Source organism: Cetorhinus maximus, chromosome 16 (genome assembly GCF_964194155.1).
Source record: "Cetorhinus maximus chromosome 16, sCetMax3.hap1.1, whole genome shotgun sequence".
Lineage (NCBI taxonomy): Eukaryota > Metazoa > Chordata > Chondrichthyes > Lamniformes > Cetorhinidae > Cetorhinus > Cetorhinus maximus.
This window is the reverse complement of record NC_135894.1, coordinates 9,240,080-9,265,668: the sequence shown is the minus strand read 5'-3', so window position 1 is coordinate 9,265,668 and position 25,589 is coordinate 9,240,080. Positions and strand designations below refer to the sequence as shown.

Below are 25,589 nucleotides of genomic sequence, written 5' to 3'. Positions count from 1 at the left end.
TGATGGCCCATAGTGCGTTAGCACATTGGTAGTGCTACACAACACGATAGAGGGTATCCTCAATGTGAAGGAGGGACTTCGTCTCCACAAGGACTGTGTGGTAATCACTCCTACCGATATTACCATGGACAGATGCATCTGCAGCAGGCAGGTTGGTGAGGGTGAGGTCAAGTATGCTTTTCCCTCTTGTTGGTTCCCTCACCACCTGCCACATACCCAGGACTATAGGGCTCGGCCAGCTCGGTCGACCATTGAAGCTGCCCCACCCTCAGTACACTCTTGTCGCCCTCAGTGCTTCCTCCAAGTGATGTTCAACATGGAGGGACGGTGGTACGTGGTAATCAGCAGGAGGTTTCCTTGCCCATGTTTGACTTCATGGGGTCCGGAGTCGATGTTGAGGACTCCCAGGGCAACTCCCTCCCAACTGTATACCACTGTGCCACCTCTGTTGGGTCTGCCCTGCTGGTGGATACCCAAGGATGGTGTCTGGGACAGTCATCCTCATGGAATCATACCTTACAGATAATATGTCAGGCTGTTGCTTGACTAGCAAGTGAGACAGCTCTCCCAGCACTAGCCCCCAGATATTAGTAAGGGGGACTTTGCAGGGTTGAAAGGGCTGTGATTGCCGTTATCGGCATTTACCTGGAGTCTCTGGTATCGGCCAAACAGGTAAGGATGACAGATTTCCTTCCCTAAAGGACATTAGTGAACCAGATGGGTTTTTACAACAATCGGCAATGGTTTCATGGTCATCATTAGACTTTTAATTCCAGATTCTCATTGAATTCAAATTCCACCATCTGCTGTGACAGGATTCGAACACGGGACCCCAGAGCCCAGCGACTATACCACTGCATCATCGCCTCTGCCTGTTTCCCTTAATGATGTAACTGACATTAACAAACCTTGACAATGTAATTGATAAGACATGGACAAAGGGGAGCGTGAATATTGTAACGTTAAAAACACCTATGGCCCATTAAAAACCCCTTGAACCAAAGAGCTTGCCTTGCTCCTGTTCCTAATAGCACACAAAGGAATGGTTACAAGTTTGGCCTTTAGGTTGTAAAAGTGTGCCTGGTACTAATTTACATCAATAACAACAACTTGCATTTATGTAGCATTTACTTGCATTATACTTGTATTTATGTAATCAAATGTTCCAAGGCACTTCACAGGTGCATTATAAAGCAGAGTTTGACACTGAACCATATAAGTAGGCATGAGGAGAAGTGACCTAAAGCTTGGTCAAAGAGTAAGTTTTTAAGTATTCAAGTTTTAAAGTAAGAGAGAGAGCTACACAGGGGGAGAGGTTTAGGGAGGGAATTCCAGAGTTTATGGCCAAGACAACTGAATTTAAATAATTGTACATCAAACCTGGACTCTTGACTAGACTGAGGCATGAAATAGACACAGGTAATGCAAGGCGATGAATGCAGCAGACCACAGAGTTGTGGTTCAGAAGGAAATAGGGACAGGGTTGACTCCCCTAATTCTCTGATTTCCCCGCAGCTCCACCTGTTGCAAGTACTACAGAATCTCCCTATACAGCGAGGTTTGGAGTGGCTGCAATATAAAATAATTAAACTTCTGGTTAGCCTCTTTGACATGATTTACTCAAAAACAGCCACAAATTGGAAACCTAGTCATGAAGCTTAAGATGAATGCTGCCAGGGTCTCGGTGAGTAACTGTACCACACAGCCCAGAAAGCTCGTGTGTTTGGTTCCCAGCTTGTACTGCTGATAATGTTAACACACACTGCCTTCAAACCTTTGTGCTGCAGAGGGGAAGGATCCACCAGCGTTGTTGCTGCAGCCACACACAGCATCCATGTAAATGTGAGAGTGAGGACAGAATTGGGCTTGGCAGCAGTGCTCCCCTGGTTGAATAGTCCGAGCATAAATAATTGCTCCTTGGGTGAAATACTAAAGAGTGCCCTGCATTTGTGGAACCGTATCCAGAATAAGTCACTGCTTTAAATCAAGGAAACGTTGGTGGAGAGATTTGATGGAAAAACCGAGATAAGACCAACATACTAATGATAGGTTTTTGTTTGCTAATTCTTAAAGTTTTAGATTTGCTCATCTTCTGTGGCACAAAATTGGTGCAGTTTTTGTATTTGTATCTCCACATTCTTCCCGTGGAAAACACGTCACAGATTTACAGACTTAATAACAGGCTGGCATGAACCCTCCCTCCATTGCCATAACTACCTTTTCTACCAGTGATGGGAGTGGGCTGAGTGGGTGATGTGATCTAAAGGTCAGAGGTGGGGAGATGTGTGACGTTTATGGGCACCAACAACCTCATAGGATGAGGGGGGGCATCCTTCCCACTCCCTCAAACCCTGCTGGATATCAACCCAGCATTCAGGTTCTGTGGTCCCCACTCGCCTGGATGGTCTGGAATGGGGTTCAAACCCTGTATCTTGTGACTCAGAGGCAGGAATGTTACCACCAAACCAAAGGCTCGGTGCATTAATTATTGTCATCTTCACCATGTGAGCAGTGTTAAAAATAAGGTCAGTTCAGTAAAGACGGGTGATCCATTCCACCAGATTACTGCCTTTGTCTTATAGAATGGGGTTGAGAAACTTATTGAATTGAAATTTATGATTGAATGGCGGAGCAGACTCGATGGGCCGAATGGCCTAATTTCTGCTCCTATGTCTTATGGCCTTATGGTCTTTGTCGTGAATATGAAAATTAACTTCTTGTCTCATCTCTGCTCGTTTTCCTCTTTAACTCTTGTCATCTCCCACCATCTGTCTCCCTCGCTCTCTCTTTCGTTTTGTTTGTCTCTCTCCCCCATCTCATTACACTCTGCATTACTCAATCTTCAGGGCACTTTTTGGAGTCACATCTGCACAGATTGCTATTTTGCATTTTCAGGACGTCACCACTGTACGTTCATTATTTCTTTCCCTCCTTGACCAACATGAATTTAATATGTGGCTTGGAATCTGCAAAGAGATCATTGCATTGGAGTAAATATAACTCATTAAAGTGATTACTGTCAGTCATTTTCTTGTCCAGTACTAATATTTGAAGTACCCTGTTGCCACTTGAGTCAATGTGATTATGTTAATCAGATCTTCACATTATTTCAGTAGTGCATTTTATAGCTGGTAAAAATGAGGCCAGTACTGAACAGTAATCTCCTGAGAGTTGCTGCACTGCTACACCAGAGCCTGGCAATGACTGCTGAATGAGTTGAAAGGAGTTGTGGTGAACATAATTTTTTAAGTTGAGATATTGAGTGTCACGGCTGGCTTTTATTGCTTAATCACCATCTCTTGGCATATTCCTGGGCGTTTCATCACATACTTTAACCTCAAACTCTGTCCATTGGCCCTCCCTCCTGCAGAACTGCTTCCCACGCCAATTTGAAAAGGAACAAGCTCTTTGTTACTCAATCCTGACTGTTCATGAAGCAGCCTTTTTCTCCTATCGCTGGCATTTTTTTTATAACTAATGAATTAAAGTGTTCAAAGCAAATGGAAAATAAAAACGCAGCCTTGTTTAAGGCTGCTGTATGATTCTTCTCTGGACTTGCCAGCGGCAGTGTCCTGGGGATTAATCTTCAATTCCTGGAGACCCCAGGTCAGTCTTGGAGAGGTGGATTGCCCTTGTGCTGTTCTTGAGCCCCTGCAGTCAATGTGGTGAAGGAAACCTGTGAGGAGAGATGAGGAATTTGGGCTGGTGTTGGAGGTGTGCAATGGAGCAACCATCAGGTCTCTGAGCTGGGGAATTTTAGCAGCTTCTGCTGCCCTAGAAATGATTGATCAGCAGCTACAGGCTCCATATTGAAATGGCCGATAAACGCAAACTATTGGGCTCAAAGCTTGGCATTCTGTCCTGGTTTGTTGAATTTAATAACAAATGCCATGGATTTGACACAGAATAACAGGCTCTGAATTCAAAGTATTAGCCTCTCAAGAGTACCACCTCCTGGTATCAGTTTACCTGTTTTCCAAATCAATAGGCCTCGTGGCCTCTCTTGAGATGACCAGTTTAGTGCTGATTTATGTCAAGTGGAAAGTAAGTTAAGAGTACACAGTCCCCTTTCACCCAGGATCCTTTTAGCCAGCTGACCAAAAGGCCACTTTTATCTCACGGATTAAAACCAGGCTTGAAAGGACAGAGTGTTCACTCAGAGCTGAAAGGAAGCAGCAGTGCAAGAGGTAGGAGCACTCTTACCAAGTTTCTCTAAAGTGAAGGGCATCTTTGGTGGAGCACAAATAGCCAATCCCAGCCTCTAACAACAGCCTCCTGCTGCATACAGACAGGAAAGGCTGCCGCTCCACTGATGTACAAGCAGTGCATGGGCCCCAGGAGCAGGACACCACAGGTGAGGGTCTTCACTTTGTGGTAGTGGGGGGGAGTAAGCAGGCTGGATAGTTAGCTGGTGAGGGACCAGATGGTCTTGAGTAGATATCTGAAATGATCAGCCTCGGCTGTATTCAGAGAGAAGAAATGTATCAGCTTGATGACCACAATGATGACTCACTGCCTTTGCAGAGGAGGCAAAGAGGAGGAGGAGGAAATTTGACATAAAAAGACCAGTAAGAATGGTGCATCAATTAGTCACAAATGGGACTTGAACTTTAAGTCTGTACTTATGGATCTGTGTAAACAGTTTATTCTTCTCAGCAGATGCCTGGTGCTTCTTTCTTCTTGTTGCTATTCTTATATTGTCACCTCCACTGTTCTTCCTCCCTTTTTCTAGTGCTCACCAGGTGATCGCCTCCTGACCACCAGGTGTTAGAAGGGGCTGAAGTGCTTGTGTGAGGTGTCAACTTTCTGCTCCTCTCATTGGGAGCTATAGCACCTTAGGCAAAGAGAAATCCACCCATTAGCATGGAGAGCATGGGACCGGGTTACGTGCACAGCAGTGAGGCTGGTATAGTCTCACACTGCTGCTGGGCAGACCTGCCAGTATGTTACAGTATGAGTGTGATGGAAAGGCAAACATAAAGTTGTTAAAGAAAACATTTTGTGGATCCAAAGGCACAAAGCCACCAAGATGTCCCTTGTGCACATTCTTTGGGGCCTCCGTTCTCTTGCAAGCTGTGGGATGGACTCCTGCAGCTGAGATGGTGCAGGTTGTCTGTGTTGCTGCTGGTTTGAGTTCCAAATGGTTTTGCATGCATTCAGTATTTGGATGTGGCAGGCGGTATGCCCCAGTGATTACTTTTCATTATTGATTGAAACCACGACTAGTGTTATGACACAGCCGCTGGTAAATGCTGAATTGTTCAAATCCCAAGGGGAAACTTGAAACAACTGCCACAACCTGTTTTGCAGTTTGTATAAATTTCGAGATGTGTGCCATGAATTCAGTAGTAATAAGACCACCAAGTCTTATAGGTTTTATAAAACTAGATTAAACATTTATTAATAAGAGATATGATTTTTAAATACATACATAGATCTACAAATTACTACTATGATAACTTTTAAATTCCCCTAATCAATCTAATTCCAGTTACACTTTTGTTAAGGCAACAGTAAGGCACAGAGATTTTAAAAGACTCAGGCAAAGAAGCATGATATCCTGAACAAATTGAATTCAAAGTGAGTTTTCTTGACTTCAGTCCTTTGAAGACAGCAGCATGAGGCATAGATGCTGAAGGCTTTTCACACTTGTAAGATCTTACAATGCCTTCCCTTACAAACAGTCTTCTCTCCTTTATACATATTTCCATTTTTGAATGCAAATACCCATTGTTTCACTATGTCTTTGGACTTTATCTCCTTGATAATAAAAACCTCTCGTAGCACTAAGTTTTACCAGTAATCTTTGGGAAGAATAAACACACTCTAAACTTCACCTGGCTAGGTGACACATTTCACTCCCTCTTTTGAAAACAATCTAGTCTGGTTTATTTAAAAATGCAAATGTTCCCTTGACATCGATGTTTCTAAACTTCCCCATGTTTACCTAATTAACATTTCAAACTTAACTTCTCTTCTTACATCAAAGCACCCAGACTAATTCAGTTAAGTCACACACACACACACACGCACAGATACATCCCACTATTACTCTATTTTACTATAAATTTCAATAACATTATGAGAACTATCATATATTCCTGACACTAGGCAGCATGCAAGCTGCCGTAGGGGTCTGGATTTGCTAGCACCAACCAGCAATAACCAGCAGGCCACTCCATAGCTCCAAACACCCATTCCAGGCACAATCCCAGTTTGAGGGGTGGGGGGGAAAAATCTATCATTGTATTGCTGGTTATTTTCCTGTTTAAGGGATGTGATATGAACGTTTCACATGGCTACATCTGCTGGAGTGTGCTGGCTATGGCTCAGTGATAGCTCTCTTGCCTTATGATCAGGAAAGTGCTGGGTTCAAATCCTACTCCATATAATCAAAGCCAACACTAGCAACGCAGTGCACAGTGTCGGAGATGCTTTTGGATGAGATGTTAAACTGAGACACTGTCTGCTTTCCCAGGTGGGCGTATTTCCAATTACACTATTTTATAGAAAGGGCACGGGAGTTAGCCATGTTGTCCTGGCCAAGCTCTTGTCACTCAACAAACATCACTCAAACAGATTATCTGGCCATTATCTCATAGATGTTTGTGGGATCTTGCTGTGTGAAAGTTGGCTGCTGCATTTACATTACAGCAGTGATGACACTTCAGAAGTACCTCATTGGCTGAAAAACACTTTGGGACGTCCCGAGGTTGTGAAAGGCGCTATATAAATGCAAGTTATTTCTATAATGATGCAAAACTGATTTGGTACTGTTGTTCTAAAAGTCACTGGAAATAATTAGCACATTTAAAATGTTCTTTACTGTGGATTAAAAGCAACTGTGGCATGACGGAGAATCTGCAATGCTGGGCTCTTGATATGTGAATGACAGCTAAAAATTTACTGTGGCCAGACACGCAAAATAACATTTCCAGTTTGTATGGCTGCATCAGACCCAGCAACACATGTGACTGTCTATATGAAGTGGGACGAAAGGGTTGCCGCGGAAACTGGAAAGGTGATCATACAGATCCCCCCCCAAAAAACATTTAACAGTGATTCTTTTGGTTTTAATTTAAATATTCAGACCCGAGTGTTACCAGTTCTTCGCAGTTTTCTTTTCCCCTCGGAGTAAATGAACATTTTGGTGTGTGATCTGGTGTTACCCATTCCCAGTGACTTTGAGGGCAACAGCATTCCTGTCAACATTGCAGCATCTTCCTTTGGGAATGATGTGCTCTTATTGGTGCCTTCTCCTTGTGCTTTGCTGATATGCTCCATATTTCCAAACTGCTGGGACCAGTAATTTGTGTGGAATTCTTTGTGTGGTGATATCATAAGGATGACTGATCTTAGAACAGTGAAGTGTATAGATATTTCCCTTTTGTAACAGTTTGGATTATGTGGCACTTCAGCTCTATACAGTGTTCCTCTGAAGCCAAGGCTGGGTCAAGGGCTGGGTGCCAAGGACATGCTGCTCTCCGTCTGTAATATCTCTCCACATGGCCTTTGTTCAGGCTTAAGCAGTCCTGATGGTTGCGTGAGACACTACATAATTAAGAGCTTAGAGTTTATGTAATTTAACTTGCAGTTAAATGTTGCAGCTTCAAGTAGTTAGAAGCAATCAAGTGCAATGTCTCCCTCTGTGGGCAAAGGGTGACAAAAAGGCACATGCGACTAAGCAAAACTGGTAGGGTAATGGTGTTTTCTTCCATCTTGACTGTTCTTGAGAGAGCTGCTTTAAAGTGACCACCTTAACCTAACTCCTTGCTTGCAGGCCCAATCATCACCGAGGGCCTTAATTCATAACCTGACCTGTTCCTCACAGTAACTCCAAAAAGCAATGGCGGCAGCCTAGTCATCTCTAATTTCCAGTGGAAGTTGCTGCCTGGCTTGACTTCTGGTGGAAGTACCTAGCTTGGCCTGACTCCTGGCAGGGGAGGCCAAGGGCTGGCCAGACTCCTGGTGTGTGCAGCCTGGCTGAATCGAGGCCAAGGCATGCGGCGGACTCTATGTATGCATCCTGCCTCGTGCATGGTGGAGGCCGAGGCCTGGCCAGACTCCCATACAGGAGCTGGCTTAAATCCCGGCGAGTACAGGAGCTGGCCAGGCTCCCGGTGGAGGCTGAGGCCTGGCCTGACTCCCGGTGGAGGCTGAGGCCTGGCCTGACTCCCGGTGGAGGCCGAGGCCTGGCCTGGCCTGAGTGTGCAGCCCACACTCAAATAAATGAGCTTACAGTTGGTAAGCCAGCCACTCTTAATATGGAGAAGATAGATATTGTCCTTGTACAGAATTTGTATAAAATATGATAAGTTTCCAATCCTGCTTTTACCCAGAAGGATTAAAGCAGTTCGGACCAGTATTCTTATTTCCCGGTTTTTACTCTTTTTTTACCTCCTGGGTAATGGGGGAAAATTTATTTCGGGACAAATTATCTTTCGTCAGTGGTGTTGTTGGGCAGATGGTGACTGCCTGAGGAAATGACTCTCTCTTTAGATGCAAATTTTAAGGGAAAGGAATATTGAGAAGGGATGAAATGTGAAGTTTATTTATTTTACTGCACGGGAATATAAGGAGACAATGTGGGGCCTGGAAGACCACCTGAGCTCCACCTCCCTTTCCTGTGCAAGGATTTGGTGTGGGGGGTGCGGGCAGGGAAGACAGTGTGCAGACACAGCCTATCAGTATTCCCGTAGACTGCCTCACGTAACAGAAAAACTTGGCTATTCATATATTGAGTTCATGACGTGATGGGAGGTGGCGGGAATTGAAGCCCAGGCACTTTCCCATGCAAGTCACTCTGGGCAGCTTTTATGCAGTTCCTTGTGGATGGTTACAGTGTGCCCCTTGGATAAAGCCTGGACGCAGCAACAACAACTTTTATTTGTATGTTTTTTAACATAGTAAAGCCTCCCAAGGCACTTCACAGGAGCGATTGTCACAGAAAAGTTGACCCCGAGCCATGTAGGGCAATACTAGGACAGGTGACCAAAAGCCTGGTTAAAGGGACAGATTTTATGGAACACATTAAAGGCTGAGGAGGAGTATCTGAGGGTGGGTTTTTAAAAAAAAATTTTTCTGGCCGTTATTTTCTGGACACAAGATCTTATGACTAAGTTGTGGCACGGAGAAATTAGCCAGTGATTTCCGGTGGGGGGGCTGTCAGGAGAGAAAATCATAGTTTAAACCCTGTCAAACGAAGCCAAACAATGTGTTGGAAGCTGTGGAAAATTTCCACCTCTTTCCCAGTCTGACAGCTAAACTAATCCAGCTCTGCAGCGTAGGAAGAATAATAGCAGGAGCGAGGGTTTTCCACCATCTTTAATCCATTTTACCAGGGCTGAGATATTAACAGTTCAGCTCAGAAAACCAACAGACTGTTGCTGGAATATAAGGCCAAATTGGCTATTACTGTCAGGGGACCTTATTCTAAAGCTGGTGTGCAGGAGCAGCACATCCTGCCAGAATTTCCTTTTCTCTCCCTTTCTGAATGGAGAATGGTAGGGCTGGAGAAGATTGTGCGCTACAACTGTTGCCCCTGAATGGCCCACTTCAGCAAATCTCCTTCACTGCCCGAGGAATATGGATGACAAGTTTGTGTCACTGATTGAGTCCCCGTCCTGCCCTTTCTCTCTCAGGATGTTCCTGACCATATCTCAGTATTTAAACAGTGCTCACTGCCACGGGAATAATCGTAACCCTTGTTGGTTTTTTTTTTTAGCTTGAGGTTCCCCCCTTCCCCCTCCTCTGAACGCATTAAGCCCACCGCCAACAAATACTCCGCTGTGGGGCCAGGTCCCCGGCGAATCACTGGCTCGTTAGTAACCGTATTTCCATGGAAACACTTCTTTGCAGGCGGGGAGACAAAAAAATGTTTTCAATCTGCGGCACTTTACAAAAGAGCACAATGACACTTCCAAACAAAATGGCCATTGAAAGCCGACTGTATGGAAATGCTTGTGATGCGTAGGAAGGCAGCTTGTCAGAGAGAGAGAGCTCCCTCGCTGTAGAAGCGCAGGTTTACATAGGAAGCCTGAGCTGAAGCTTTCATTCAAGAATATTGATCTTCCGAATTCAGCTTGTATCTTAACACGGCCACCATTAGCCCATTATCCCTTCTTGTTTATTAGTGTGGCTTTGATGTCAGTTAAGGTTGGGCCTTGCCTGGGGCTGGTGCCCTCCGTCTGAATCTTTGGTTGCAAATTTTCAGTGAATGTGGCAAATTTCTTGTTTGAGTTTGAGGGGCCCCGCAGCCTCAGGAAGTGAAGCGTTTGGAGTTTTTTTACTCGTTCCCAGTGTGTCCCCTGTGTGGAGTGCTGCTGTAAAGAGGGGGAGGAGTGGGGGGGAAGGGAGGGAATGGAGTGCTGACAGGATAAATGAACCAGTACCAGTAAGGTGAAAAACAAATGATGAAAATCTGCAATAAGAACAGAAAAGGCTGGAAGCACACAACAGGTCAGTCAGAAAAGACCCTTTCACAGAAGCAAATTGGGGAGCATCAGTGTCTTTGCCCTAAATGGCTTTTCTGTTTGTGGGACAATCATTTGGAATTATATATGTGTGGATGGTTGTCAGATGAGGAGGCTGTTTAACAGTTTAGCTACGTAGCAGTGTTATCAACTGGCCTTGAAAGGGTGATTGAAACGCTTTCAATAATGGTATTAAAAAGGAAATTGAATAGCTATTTGAAGGGCAAACATTTGCAGGGCTATGGGAAAAGAACAGGGAAGTGGGACTAATTGAACCGACCTTTCAAAGAGCTGCAGACCCAAGCACTTTGGGCTGAATGGCTTCTGTGCTGTGTGATTCTCTGATTCTATGCCCCCCCACTCCCCCAACCCTACGCCCAAATATTGGATGTAAAAGAAAAGGTGATCATCACTGGCGCACAAGTCAGCAAATCTTCCTCACTGACTGCATGAATATGGGGAGACTTTGCAGTTCCTTTTGATCAGTTTGTTTCTGCCGTGTGTAAAATTTGTTTCACTTTTTACTTTCTCCCCCTTTCTTGAAGTGTGTCACATTGAAACACAGCCACCATGACTTCTGCCAAAGTTAGCTGTAAGTTGGCAACTAAGGGGTATACAGAAGCATTTGGCGCTAACCCGACTTCCATTTTACATACTTTTGTGGGACTCATATCACCTCCACATGGTCTGTACCGCTCATCGACTTCTTTGTTACTAAGATTGAGATGGTATGATCAGCTTCCTCTGTTGTTTTCCTCCCTTCCCTTAGTCCACTGAACAAAAATGCTCCCTGCATTAGCCTGGAACACGCATCTTTTCCTTGTTTATCTCCTATCTCCTCTCCCTGTGCTCTCCAAGCACATGTGTCCCATGCCTTACACCTATCCCAATGTCAGAACAAAAGCTTGCGAATTTTACATTGTGATCAAACCTCAGGCATGATCCCATGCCCCCCCACGTTGTGGTCCTGTGCGTTAACATGATGTGCCTACATAGCTCCCTTTTATTTGCCAATTTAATGAACTCCCTTGCAGGACTGCAATAAATCCCACATGTTTTCTCTGACCTCTGGACTGACTAACCGTCAACTTGGAAACCCCTGTAAGCTGGTCTAAAGGAAGGAAAATTGAGGGGTCAGGATGACCCAAGAGAGATTTGTGTTGGTTCTCAGAGAACTGGGCTGCAGTTTTAGCTTCAGAGCTCAGTCTGAAAGCAAATATGTTGTAATAAATCAATGTTCAACCATTTTGATGAATGAAAATATAGCCTAGTGTGACAGCTGTGGTTTCTGAATTCTGCAACGTTCTATATTTGTGAAATTGTATCTCAGCAGATACTCATTATCTCTTAATCATTTTGTACAGTTTATCCTTCACTCATTTACTGTGGTTTTACTGTACAGGGAATGTTGCTGTCAGAATTTCCATTTCCTCTTATTTCTGGTGTGTCCTATCAAGAACACTGTTTACACTGTTGTTCTGTTCAGAGGATGTTACAGGCTGTCAATTCAATTTCAAATGAATGTTCAGCTCCTAACGCACTCAGGAGGGCAGAGAAGATTCCATCAAGTTCACGTCTTTGCTATAATGGCTCTTATGCTTTCCCCTCCCCAGCATGTACAGTATTGTTCTTTTGGCATGTGCATTAATGCACTGACTCAGACTTCATTTGTTCAAATTGATATAGTAGATAGGTTTGTCAATTTATAACTTAAAAGACACCCTAGCCAGACCATGTACTTAATCTTCCTATTATGGTGGAGAAGGTGTAAACCAGCGTGATCGATAAAAGATGACTCAGACTATGTGGTTCAGGCTGCCCGTCAGATTGCTCTGTTTTGAGGGTGTACCTTAAAGCTCCAAGTGACTGTAGAAACTCATTTTCAGTCTTTTGTCTCCCAGTGTTTAAAACAGTGACACATTAAAAATGTATGGTCTGCATTCCTTGGAAGGAGCTGGGGATTTGTTCAGTCCTGGCGCCTGGATTATTCCAAGGGATCAGAAGGCCATGGGAACAAGAAAAAAGCAATGCCAGAGTTTCCCTTCAAGTTTGCTTTCAACTCCTTCTCCCTTCAGAGTGCAGTAACCTCATTGTTACGGTCAATTGTGTCCCCAGGAATCCTGCAACCACTGCACAATTGTTCAAGGAATCTTGTACATCTGTTCCCCCCGAGGATTTAAAGGGGCCACTGTCTATTGTTGGAAAAGTGTTTGATAGACAAACAAAAAAAAGTTTGCAAAGCACTGCGGGGTGATGGCAGTTCACATTGAACTGTGTTGTGGTGTCACAGAATATTCTTGTGTGGGTTATCTGCGAGGAGTCATTCTCTGACTTTGCACTCCCAGGCAGGGAGCCTCAACTAATTTGGACGCGCGCTGTCTGTAAATTTCCAAGTCAAGACTCAGAAAACCATGGGCAGTGTCCATCCCTATTCTTTGATTGGCATTGCCAGTGGGCAGCGCCCTGTTCCAACGCTATTAAAATGATTCTTTACCGGAGTTCACAGCCACTCCCCAGCATTTCAATGATTTTGTCACCCTCCCAGTAGCAATTTTACAGGTTCTTCTTGTTTCTAAAATGTTTCTTCTTAATTGTTTTCCCATCCCCTTGTCCCATATCCACATGATTACACTTTCCGGCAGAGGCCACAGGATTTTATCTTTATGGAAGTATTTGAGAAAGCTTCTCCTCCAATTCGTAATTTTTTTCATTCCCTATTCTTTTGCCCAGCTGCTCTGACACTTGTTGCGATGATGGGTGTCCCCAGTGTGCACCCAAGCAACAGCTACGAGGTGCCAGAGCTCCTCAGTCATCAGTTACAAATCCTCTGGCTGACTTTCCCCCTCCCTGAAAGCTTTCGATGTGGTTGCCTTGGCCTCACACCTCCACACTGGACACAGCTTCATTCAGGAGCTTAGTACACTGGGATCAGTGCAGCATCTATCTCTGCTCGGTGGAATCCTATGCTAACATGTTGCTGTTCAGCCGACTTTGCTGATTCCTTTTCTGCTCCTTCTCCCAGAGGCACAAGGGCCAGTTATATTGCCCTCACCTCTGTCCCAGCCAAGAACAAGACAGGCCAGAATCTGAAGCTTGAACCCAGGATCTTTGTGGTTGCTTTAACTCCCCACCCCTCCCCCTGGAGAAAGCTGTAAAGATGAAGTACTCTTTGATAAGACTTCTGCTTTATCACATTGATTGATGGTGTAGGAAAGCATTGACCTTCTAACTTTAGGACCTGGGTTCAAATCCAGCCTAGCTAATGGAATGAAAGTCTTCCCTATAATAGCGGGTTAAATGAGAGGGTTTTTTGGGATATTCTCACTCCAGTTCCTAATAGCAATGGACGGGGGAAATGTTTTCTTCAAGATAAAATTTATATTGCGCAGAGCCGACAAAATAATAGGCAGCTTGGGTGATTTGTATTCTAGTGATGCATCCTGAAATGGTTGTAATTAATTCTGTATTTTACATTAATGGTAAGCTTGCACAGTCTGTACAGAAGTGTGTCCAGTGTGCAGTGTTATCATTAAAGGTGCTTAATTTATACAGCACCTTTCATAACTTCAGAACATCAGTCAATGTGGCAACGAACAAAGTGCAGCAGCTGGTGTGCGCACAGCAAGATCCCACAAACAACAATGAAATAAAGAATCAGGTTTTTCTTTTAGGTGTCGGACGGATAGACGCTGGCCCAAGACACTGGGGAGAAGAACGCTGCTCTTCCTTGAATGGTGCTGTGGGAATCTCTTGTTTGAAAGCCTCTGACAGTACAGCTCTCCCACAGCACTACGTTGGAGCATTGGCCCAGATGTGTTGCAGAAAAATTGCTTTTGCCTGCGTGGTTGCTACTTTAGAAATTAATTGTGTTTTCTTCTTCACATTAATCTACAAACAAACCTGAAAGGGTTGAATTTGGTATCTCCTGTTAAGAGGTTAAAAAAATACATGCAGTAGTGTGGATGTGATCATTAATACATGCACTTATTGGTTTTTTATACTGTATTTACCAGTAAGAGCAATTAGAGAAGATGCCAAGCTATAGGAAAATAGGAATCCAGTCATGAGTTGACATTGATTTCCTTTACTGCCATCAGTCCAGACTGTTAACCATGGCATTATTGTCTTCCACTGCAGTTAGTAAATATTTTTCTAGGGAGAAATGCAAGAGAAGCAGTCATTTTTATTGTTATATTAACTGCTTCCAGGCATAACCTCGAAGCAGAATTTGTGACGCTGTCATGTGGAAGTAAGTCAAGGTTAAATAGTTGGTGGGTTGGTGGGGAAGCAGAGGAAAGAGAGGGGAGGAGCCTTTTAGTATTTAGAGAAACTACGATCATTCAGCTTTTGAAATATTTGGATTGCTGTATTTGAGTAGATTACAGATTCTGGGAGTAAGATTGCAGATTCTGGGATTTGATTACAGATTTTGGCAGTTGTTTACACACGTTGAATAGATTATGAATGGGAGTTGTTTTCAGATTTTGGGGGTTAATTACAAATGGTAGTAGGTTGCAGATGTTGGGAACAGGTTACAGATCATAAGTTTAGTTGCATTTTTGAGATTTCTGCAATCTCCTCACACAATGTAAACGGGTTCTGTATTTTGTAACAAGTAGCATGGACTCCAGAAAATTATTTCTGTAGTTAATTCGTGTAAGTGTTGAGATTTTGGCTCCTGTCTGAGAGGAGAGTGTAGTGAATTCCTCTCCAGTTACCTCAGTACAGATTGCTGTATGAAAAAATGGAAGCAGAAAATGCTGGAAATACTCAGCAGGTCTGGCAGCATCTCTAGAGAGAGATATAGATTTAACATTTCAGGTTGATCACCATTCATCTGATAAAACACTAACACTCTCCGATTCTGCCAGACCAGCACTTTCTATATTTATTTAAAATTTCCAAATTCTGCTGTATTTTGCTGCTGTGCTAAAATGGCTTTAATGTGGTAATCAAATATCCTTCACCTTGTCAGCATATGTGTTGTTTTCTGTCTGATTCTTTGATTCCATTATTCAGATACTCCTGTTTGCCATTTTTTGGAACTTCCCATCATTAATGAGCAATGAACATACAATACTTATAATCTCAACTCTTTCTAACTAGGTCTAACCTCACCAACACATCCATGTTCTTTACCTGAACTGAATCATAACTGTAACTCCATTAACCTAGTGCCGACACAGATTTTACCTGACTGGTATGCATTATGTGTAATAAATGCAGTCAGTACTGCAGGAATGTGTTTTGATATTTATCTTGCTTTATCTTGTCACCTCAAATCTGGCCAGTTCTAAGGAACCTGCTGAAATATTTCCTCGAATGGAGAAAAACAACTTTAGTTTTGAGTTAGACTTCTACCTTCTCTTTTTCAAATCTCCCTCCGCCATGCATTATTTTTAGTTGAGGACGTGTGCTTGTACTGCTTTGAAATTGGGTTCGAGGAGGAACACACAAGTGAACTGAGGTAAAACCTCCTCCAGTTTCCTACAGGGAGGAGTCTACTTTCTTGTCAGGACATATCAAGGGGGAATGGCCGAGATTGAGATTCTGTCTGTGAAAGATCATGAATGAAATCCTAATCCTTTTACTCCATATCACAGTTTGGCCTGCCTGCGGACTGTCTTTGAGCATTCTGTAAGAAATTGCCTCACTTCTGCCTTGTGCTCCCTACAAATATTCCATCTAAGATTTGGAACACACTGTATGAGGTATCACTGTTGTAATACAACATTATGTTGATCTGCCTTGAGACAAGAGCTTGATGCAAGCTTGTATTTAGTAAAAACATGTTATTATAAAACCTAGTTTACGTCAATAGCTAGTAGCCAACCTCCTGTGGTGTTGTACATGTGACTGAAGGCCAAGTGCAGTCCTCAGTTGAAAGAGGGGTTAGGGGAGTGGTTAGAGAGGAGGGCATAGCTGCAGCAAGGCTTGCAAACCTAATTCTGTTTCCATTTTTAGCTCTATGTCGTACTTTTGGCAAAACCCATGCCAGTTTGGAAAGCAGAGTTAGTCGAAGCATTGGGTTTTCAGTGCAGATGAAGGAGTTGGGAGATGTAAGACTGTGACACTGCAACATCATCGCAAGTGGGAGGTTATCATCACACTGTCCTGAGGTTACATAGGCAGTCTTAACTTTCTCCATTGCAAATTCCAACATCCACGTTTAAAGTCAACACGAGAAAAGCACCTCAGATATCCAGTATCTTGTATTGACTTCCAAACTGGGATTTTCTGGCTGTGGAATGTAAGCCCAGGATTGCCAGTCTCCTGTTGTCCACAACAAGAAACAAGAGGTATTTAAAAGTAAAAAGGCATCTTCTTGCCCAGAGCACTAAACCAGTCGCATAGGTGAAGGTGCGATGCTCTGAAAAGATATGGAGTAGAAATGTTGGCAGTGACACCAAGTTTGTGTCTGCCATGCAGCACCATAACTGACTGCACTGGAGTTCACAGGGTCGGGGGAGGACCCCCACCACCAAGTGGGCTGTCAGCAGTTTGGGTGTGCATCTGTGGCACCCTCCACACTGTTGAATTCAGAAACTCCTGCCAGTCCCATCCAGAATGGGTGCCAGATTGCCCCCTCAAAGTGTAATCCGAAATCCCTGTGACCCCATTCATATCCTCCTCAAAATTACTAGGATTCTGATCTTAGTGGTCCTGGTCTAAACTTGGAAGCATGATTAGTGCCGCCACCCTCCCACCAGCCCGCTAGCCCAAGACAATTGGGAAATATACCTATTTGCCTATCCTGACAGGGCCAGGAGAGGATCCATGAGTTGGGATCCCGGCTCCTCAGTGCAGGCGGCCAATTTATACAGCGGAGCACTTCAACATCAGTGGGGCAAGACTTCCTCTAGCTGCTCCTGGGATGGTTCACAACCCAGTGTTCCCAGTGCGGAGCAGATCTCAAGGGGGAACATGTCGGGAAATTGTGGTATAAAGCCTGTGATCCTCTACGCATTAAAATTCATAGATTCAAATTTATGGGCGTTACTCCCCGCTGGGAGCATGAGATCATAGAGTGACCCCCGCAGACTTCCTCTCGTCTCCACCAGGACTAATTCCTTTTAAGATTGAAATCAGTAGATTTTGGTTAGATAAAGGTGTCAAGGGATATAGGCGACAGGCAGGTAGATGATGCTGAGGTACCAATCAGCTGTGATCCAGTGAATGGTAAAGCATGTTTGAGGGAATTAATGGCCTAGTCATCTTATGCTCTTCAAGCCTTGTTTAGAACAGTTTGGTCAGAAATAGGAAATTGGACATCTTCATAATCTCACTTATGATGCCATTACTCTTAGTGACCAAATTAATTTTTACTTCAATGTGATTTATATTAGCTGCTTAAAACCAGGTGCAATTTATAGTCAGTTGCATTTGGTGATAAAATTCCACTCTGAATGAATGTGTATGAATACATTTTGTGGCTGAATGGATTGCTTTTGGGTAGCTAATAGCTCCCTAGAGAAACATATGAACGTTATTGACTGGAGAAGCATTTCTAGTTATGGAGGAACTCCCCATTTACCGTTCTGCTCTCTTCTTCCCCAGGTTGCTTTGAGTGCTGTATTAAGTGCCTTGGAGGAGTTCCGTATGCGTCGCTGTTGGCAACGATTTTGTGTTTCTCTGGTGTGGCGCTGTTCTGCGGCTGTGGCCATGTGGCTCTAACGAAGGTGGAGAGTATCGTCCAGATGTACTTCTCCACCACCCCAAGCGACCATGTCTTGCTGACTGAAGTGTAAGTGTGTAAAGCCTTTCCTGCACAGTCCCGTAGCACTCTTTATTCTGACTTTACCCAAAAAGCATTGACTCGGGATTACTCAATGTGGTGGATTCCTGCTGTGTCCCAGGCCGACTAGAAATGTTGCCTGGCAACAGACCCTGAGCCATTGTTTACTCAGAATACACTAGCAGATCTCCTGTGGCGTTACCTGTAAGGAGTTGGAGGATTTGCTGTTTTATAGTAGTCATGCTTATGCAATATTGAGAGGAACATCAGTGCTGCTGATTTACTGTGGCTGAATAATTGAAATTACGTTTTTATTAAATGGCATCCTGGAATTCTTACTGGTCTTTTGGAGATCAAATTCTAACAAGTGTCTAGTTATCTGTGAAAACCATACCCAAGTGGGCATTTTGATACATATGTACATTTCCTTAGTTATGTATTTAATTTTAATCCCTTGTGGTTTAAAAGCAGGAGATACACAACAAGTCGGATTATCCGTTGCAATCAGATACCTGGATCTAGAAAATCGTTGGGGGCACATTCTTAAATAGTCTCCGCTTCCTCCACAAGGGCATCCTGGAAACTGCGCTGTCAAATTAGGACACGTTATATTCCAGACCTGGTCTAATCTGTGGCTTTTTTTTTTGGCAGATTCCTGCCTAAGTTACGGCAGGAATGCTGCAGATGTGCTGTGGATTTTTGGGGCCTCGATGAGTCACGAGGAGGGATGAGAGCAGTGGATGCAGCCCTGGGTCTCGGTAGAACTGGCAATCGTCTTGGGATTTGCGGCTCTGGGAATGGTCCTGGGATTTGTAGAAATGGGAATGTGATCCTGGATTTGGAACACTGGGAATGGGAGTGTGGCAGCGCTGGAGTGATGGGGGGCTGAGATTTGGCAAAACTGGGATGGAATCTCGGGTTTGGCCCACGGGCAGGCAAAGGAGGGGGGTGGTGACAGAGTTGCTCTACTCCTCCAGAAGCCAAACTGCCCTCCGTCAGCAACCTGTTCATGGGATAATCCAACAGTTAAAATAGCTTGCACTTTCTTCTGAAGCCCAGGTTGCTCCATTTCCTGGAACCCCCCCAACCCCCACCCTCACCCCTTAGGTGAGACCACTCTGGACCGTCTAGAAACTGGGAATCCTCTCTGGCTCGGCGCATTGTCTCTAGCTCTGTTCCAGGTCCTGAATGAACTGAGACGGTGGGAAATCCTGGCACAGGGAGACCCTGCTGTGCCTGGACCGCCTCCAACAAATGTTTCACCCTTTAAAAGGTTGTCCGGAAAATCCTTAAAAGTGGCAAAACTGGCTCATTGCTGCTTTCTCGGTTAGGGGGGTGTAGGGTGGTGAGGGGGCTGGGGAGGGTTGGTGAGGGGTTGGAGGCAGGGTGGAGGGGTGTAGGGTGGTGAGGGGGCTGGGGGGGTGGGGTGGGGGGTGGTGAGGGGGCTGGGGGGTGGGGGATGGTGAGGGGCTGAGGGCAGGGTGGAGGGGTGTAGGGTGGTGAGGGGGCTGGGGGGCGGGGGGTGGTGAGGGGCTGAGGGCAGGGTGGAGGGGTGTAGGGTGGTGCGGGGGCTGGGGGCAGGGTGGAGGGGTGTAGGGTGGTGAGGGGGCTGGGGGGCGGGGGGTGGTGAGGGGCTGAGGGCAGGGTGGAGGGGTGTAGGGTGGTGCGGGGGCTGGGGGCAGGGTGGAGGGGTGTAGGGTGGTGAGGGGGCTGGGGGGCGGGGTGTGGTGAGGGGCTGAGGGCAGGGTGGAGGGGTGTAGGGTGGTGATGGGGCTGGGGGGCGGGGTGGAGGGGTGGTGAGGGGGCTGGGGAGGGGTGGTGTGGGGTGGTGAGGGGGCTGGAGGCAGGGTGGAGGGGTGTGGGGTGGTGAGGGGGCTGGGGGAGTTGGTGTGGGGTGGTGAGGGGGCTGGGGGGGGTGGGGTGCGGGGTGGTGAGGGGGCTGGGGGGGGTGGGGTGCGGGGTGGTGAGGGGACAGGGGGCAGGGTGGAGGGGTGGTGAGGGGACAGGGGGCAGGGTGGAGGGGTGGGGGGTAGGTGGTGGTTTCTACTGGACTTCCACAAGAGTTCTAGCAGAAGTCTGCCTCCACTTTTAAGGAGAATCAGGGCCATTGTATACAGCACACGTTTATATTTCTGGTGTGTCGGAGGGGGGAATGCTCCTGGTGCCACCACAGCGCTCCCTCTGACCTCCCCTCGCTTCCTCCTCATCCCTTGTCTTCTACTGACTTGAGGGCCACTGCTGGAAAGGCAGGGGTCTTGGAATTTAACCCAGCTGGCTTTGAGCCTCCTGACGGACAGGCCTTATGTTTGCTTTCACTCCCAGAACCAGATGTTTATACCCAAGTCCATCTGCTTTCCTGCAGTTCCTTGTATGTTGGGATCAGGAACGGACTGACCTCAGTGAAGTCACTTGTTGCATATTTCTGAGCAGTTGGTTGTAGAAGCAGTAAAAGCTTAACGTGAGGAGTTTATTTAGTGCAAAATGGGTGCACTGTGGATCCCCAGCTAGATCTGGAGAGGTTTGTTTTAATGTACTTTGAGTTGTAATTTGGGCTGTAGTGTAGTTGGTTAAAGCTGCAATTTTTTCCCTAAAATAAAAGTCCTATGGATATAAAGCCCCACCTCAATATAATGACCATGCTAATTAGCAGTTCACCATTTGTTATCAACTTGAACACCCAGCAAAACACACGACCCTAAGTAAAATCTGACCTGCAATATTACATAAGTGTTGTTACTCAAAAGTCCTTTGCAAATCATCAGGCTTGTTTGTGGAACATTGTTCCTTCTGTATGCAGTTATGACTGCTGCAATTATCTGCATGTATGCTGCTGAGATAGCTGAAGGCTTCTACTTTGGTAGACAATAAAGTGGAAAATGGTGCTTTTTTAAAACAGCTGTAACCTCCATTGTTTCTGTTCCTTGTGATCTTTTCGTTGGTAAATATCTAATCTTTTTTTGAAGGGAAGAGAAACGAAATGTGATATATTTTTTGCAATGACCCCCCCATCCCGTGACTTTGAGCAACCTCCTGTTATTTAGTTTGCTCTAGTATGCAGGTTGTGGATTCTGCTGATTGTCCCTGGTGTCAGTGATGACCTGCAGAGATAACAGCAAGTCAAGGTGGTCCCCAGTACAAACCTACCTCATTGGCCAAGCGTTTAGTCTCCTGCCCTAATGTCGTCTTCAGGTTCAGTGGTAATTTGTGTCTGACTGCTTGTGAGACATTTTACTATGTTGAAGGCACTTTGCGCAGGGGTCTTTTAGCTCAGTTGGCTAGATGGCTGGAGTGCAGTGTGGAGTAATAGCAATGGTGTGGGCTCAGTTCCCATACTGGCCGGGGTAGCTCTTGGGGCCTGCCTCCTCAGCTTTCCTAGAGTGATAGTATGGCATGAGCCATGATTAGCAACCCTCAGGTAAAGAGCACATGGTATGGAGAGAGGGGGGAAAAGGTGCTATGTAAATGCATATTGTTGTTGTCTACAAGAGTGATTTGCAAAAAGAAAAGGATGCCCTGTTCTGAAAAATTGTGAGTTGTTTAAACAATTCAATCCTAATCTAAACCATCACCTCCATGTTCCATGGATGGGTTTTTAATTGTATTATTCTGCTTTTTAGATTCTTCATCTCCAGGCTAATACTCAAAACATGATGTACCCCCGTGTATGCTTTGAATCTGCTCCCGTTCCAGATGTGATGTGAAGTCTTGTAACATGGGACAGTAAGGAGGATAGCACTGCCACCAGTAAAATCCCTCTACGTTGTGACATTCTCCTTTTGATCATTTGAACTTATTCTAAAGTCTGGGGAGGATAACAAGTGAAGAAGTGGAAAATCAGTTCTGAGATCCCACAGTGGGATTTAACGCATTGGTTCAAATTTTGTCTTTGCAGTTTTAGCAGAGAATTAACCCATTTTTTGTAAATGAGTGCCTACCATCAAGAGTTTAAGACCAATGTACTAACCATTTGCATTGTAGCATACCACAACTTAACCTTTGCACTCAGCGGGGAGTATCTTCTAACATTTCTGGTTTTAGCTTCCTGGTATTACTCTGAAACGTTCCTGCAGTTTTGGCAATTTGCTTTATTTTTAACTTTCTATTTTTCCTCAGCTGGTGAAAATTGCAGTGTGAAGTGAAAGCCCATGGGCAGAGTTTTCTGGATGGTGGGGGGTGCGGGGTGCAGAGTGGGTCTGGGCAGGCGTGGGCCCAATTGGTGCCCCCGATTGGGTCCGCGCCGCCATTTTACGCGGGCGATCCAGTTGAGGCCCGCCCGGCGTGACACACACAGGAAGCGCTGAGCGCTCCCTGTGTGGGCAGGTGGGAATTCCCTGAATCGGGACCTGTGCTCTTTCGCGCATGCGGAGGCACAGAGGTGCCTCAGGGAGATTGGGTTAAGTTCAGAAAAATGTAATAAAGGAAAAGAAATTTTAAGCAGATGTCCCTTCATGTGAAACTGTCACATGAGCTGGGATACATCCATTCATTTTTTCAAAAATTTTTATTTAATTAATAAACCCTTCATGAAACCTCATCCCGCCCGTGGATGAGGTTCCATGAAAAATGCGAAGGCCGCCTGGGCTCTTCGCCTGCCCCCCGCCAACCTTAAGGTTGGACGGGCAGCATTCTTAACAACTTTAATTACTTTATTAATGGCCTTAATAGGCCTTTGACAGTTTGGCGTGTGCCCGCCGAACAGACACTCTAAATGATGCACGGTGACATCGGGACGCACGCCCGACATCACCGCGTATCATTTTACGCATCGGCGAGTGGGTCCCGCCCCCCCGCTCACAGACCGGAAAATTCTTCCCTGTGTTCCATTTTGCCTGCCGCACAGCTTGGAGCGGTCTGCACTCTAATCTTTAAAATGTTCCTTTTTTTTAAACTCCGCAGAATCCAGATGATGCAGTACGTCATCTATGGAGTTGCTTCATTCTTCTTCCTGTATGGAATAATTCTCCTGGCAGAAGGTTTCTACACCACGAGCGCTGTTAAGGAAATTCATGGCGAGTTCAAAACAACTGTATGTGGACGCTGCATCAGTGGAATGGTATGAAGATCAGGCTGTAGTTCATCATTGCAGAGCTGTCGCACAAACAGCGCTGATATTCTGTGCCTGCCAGATAAACAGAGTTATAACATTACAGTAAAGGAATGGGTTCAGCAGAATGAACGCTGAGCATTAGTGCAGTGCTTTACTTAATTGGTTGGTCATTATGAACTAGTTTGACTTGTGCTTTTCATACATGTAATGTATATCCAATATTGTAACATAATGGTGCCTAGTTCAGAAGCCGGTCAAAGTAAGAATAAGGATCTTTTAAAGTCATATTCTATTGTATATTAGTGGCCAGATGAGATGGACTGTGGTTTTAGGTTCCAGCGGGTAGTTCCACATCGTCTATGCTGAGGATCTGCAGTTTTAAGTGTGGAATCTCCGAAAGTGCAATGTGGCAAGAGTTGTGAGGCCTGTTCAGGGATGCACTGGCAGCTCTGCTTCTGTGTTCCAGCCAGTGTGGAATAACAAAGCAAAAAGGGCTTTCCCGTGCGCATCAACATCTTGCGGTTCTGGGTAGAACTCATTTCCGCCAATGTTACACCAGTTGTTTGTTTTTGCACAATCTGTCAGTCTTATTGGGAAGCACATTTCCAGTATTCCAATCGAAAACCTCTGTGGACCTTCCACAAGTGCACACTTGCCAATTATAAGCATGGTGTAAGGGGTCAAATTTTGTGTTATTTTAAGCCCCCATTAGGCACTATTTCCATCAGCATAACACACTGATAAATGAGGCATAACCTTCTCATGAGCTGGCCCATTTGGTGGAAGTGATCTATTGAAGGGGGGAATTCCTTGGAAATCTTTTCCCTATTTATTTAGGTTAGCCTGCATATTTTGATATCTTTGCATTGGAGAGCTGCGGAGTGTCCATTCAAACTATGAAACCTGCTGGCCACCAGAACGTGACCGACTCCCACCTAGAGTAAAGCATCTATCGAGCAGCATGGGTTTCCCTATTTACCTTCTGGATGGAATATGAGAAGGAGAAGACAAATAAAAGGGAGTGAGGACACTTTGACTCACCTCTCCTGGACATTATGCGCTACTTTTCCAGGAACACTGTTAACAGCAGTATGTGATGGTGTGCATCTGAAGGGAATCTCCCAGGTGGCTGTTAATGTTACAGCTCTTGACAAGTGCTCAATGGACCCTATAACATAAGAGATCGGAATTGTAAGGACAGCATGCAAGGTGGGTTTGTGTTGAGAAAACGAACATTAAAGAGTTAGCCATTGTAAGTGGCCAAAGTAAAAAGGGGAAGGTTATAGCCGTCTTACCTTGCCTGTCCTTGTCAGGTCCTTAAACTTATTGTGGCACTAGCCCACTGTTCTAGGACTGAGAGTGGTGGAATTCAGCACGACTGTCAGCTCCCTCCACTTTGCTCTCATTCAGGTGACATCCTCCTCCTGCAAACCCAGCCTGTAGTCTTTCCTCTGGTATATCTCTCGTCCAGGAGGATTTGGGGATCAACATCTTCAAAACTCTGGACGACTTCTTTCTGTCACAATTTGTTTGAATCCTTCCTTGCAAATTACCAGTGTATGAGGTTGAAACCATCATGAAAACTTGAGAAGTCACAAAGGATTCCTTTGGCAAGAAATCAGTGTAGTTGAACATTCTGCCAAAAGTCAAAGGGATAAACATATCAGTCACCTGCTATCCCCAGGAATTTGCTGCCCCATCAGTAGTTTTATTTTTTGAATCTTACAACAATGATTTTACTCCCACCCCTCGTGATTTATTCCTGAGTTGTACTCCTGGTCCGCCATTCAATATTCAAATAATATTTAGATAAGTCCAAATTAATTTGGGGTCAGTGGCAAAATGCATCAGGACTGCTTTGCTGTCATTACTACTGGGCCTGTGTATCCAACAAAATTCTCAGAGATAAGAAACACTGAATGCATAGCAAGAAGCTCTAAATGGACAAAGACAAGGTAGACTGTTCAAACAACTCTGAAACCTCTATGATTTTGTTTTTAATTGGACCACTAATTTTGAAAGCATGTGTTATCAACCGCTAGATAGAACACAGTATAAATGGATGGTGCTCCAGAACTAGACAGTTTCACAGTTCAAACGTCCACAGGGATGTTACAATGAACAGGAGGGACATTACTGAGAGAACGGAGACCCGTGACACTGTGCGTTACTGTCAGTTTTGTTCATTTGCTATATTTGAATTGCTAATGGAAGTAATAACATTTCTATTTGATCTTTACTGTGACATTCCTATTTGCAAACTCGTACCCAAACACCTTTTGGAAAAAAATTCTACCTGCATCACTGGACCAATGCATACAGAAGTGGAATATAC

The 25,589-nt window shown here is 44.9% G+C and overlaps 1 protein-coding gene across 4 annotated transcripts in view; it reads left to right on the top strand.

Annotated features, from left to right (window-relative positions):
- gpm6bb (glycoprotein M6Bb) overlaps window positions 1–25,589 on the top strand; it is a 209,140-nt gene that overhangs the window by 140,146 nt on the left and 43,405 nt on the right. For all 4 annotated transcript variants that reach the window (XM_078559356.1, XM_078559355.1, XM_078559358.1 and 1 more), the window contains exons 2-3: window positions 18,030–18,216; window positions 23,104–23,260. In XM_078559356.1, coding sequence (XP_078415482.1) covers window positions 18,030–18,216; window positions 23,104–23,260 — 344 coding nt within the window. The remainder of the gene's footprint in view (window positions 1–18,029; window positions 18,217–23,103; window positions 23,261–25,589) is intronic.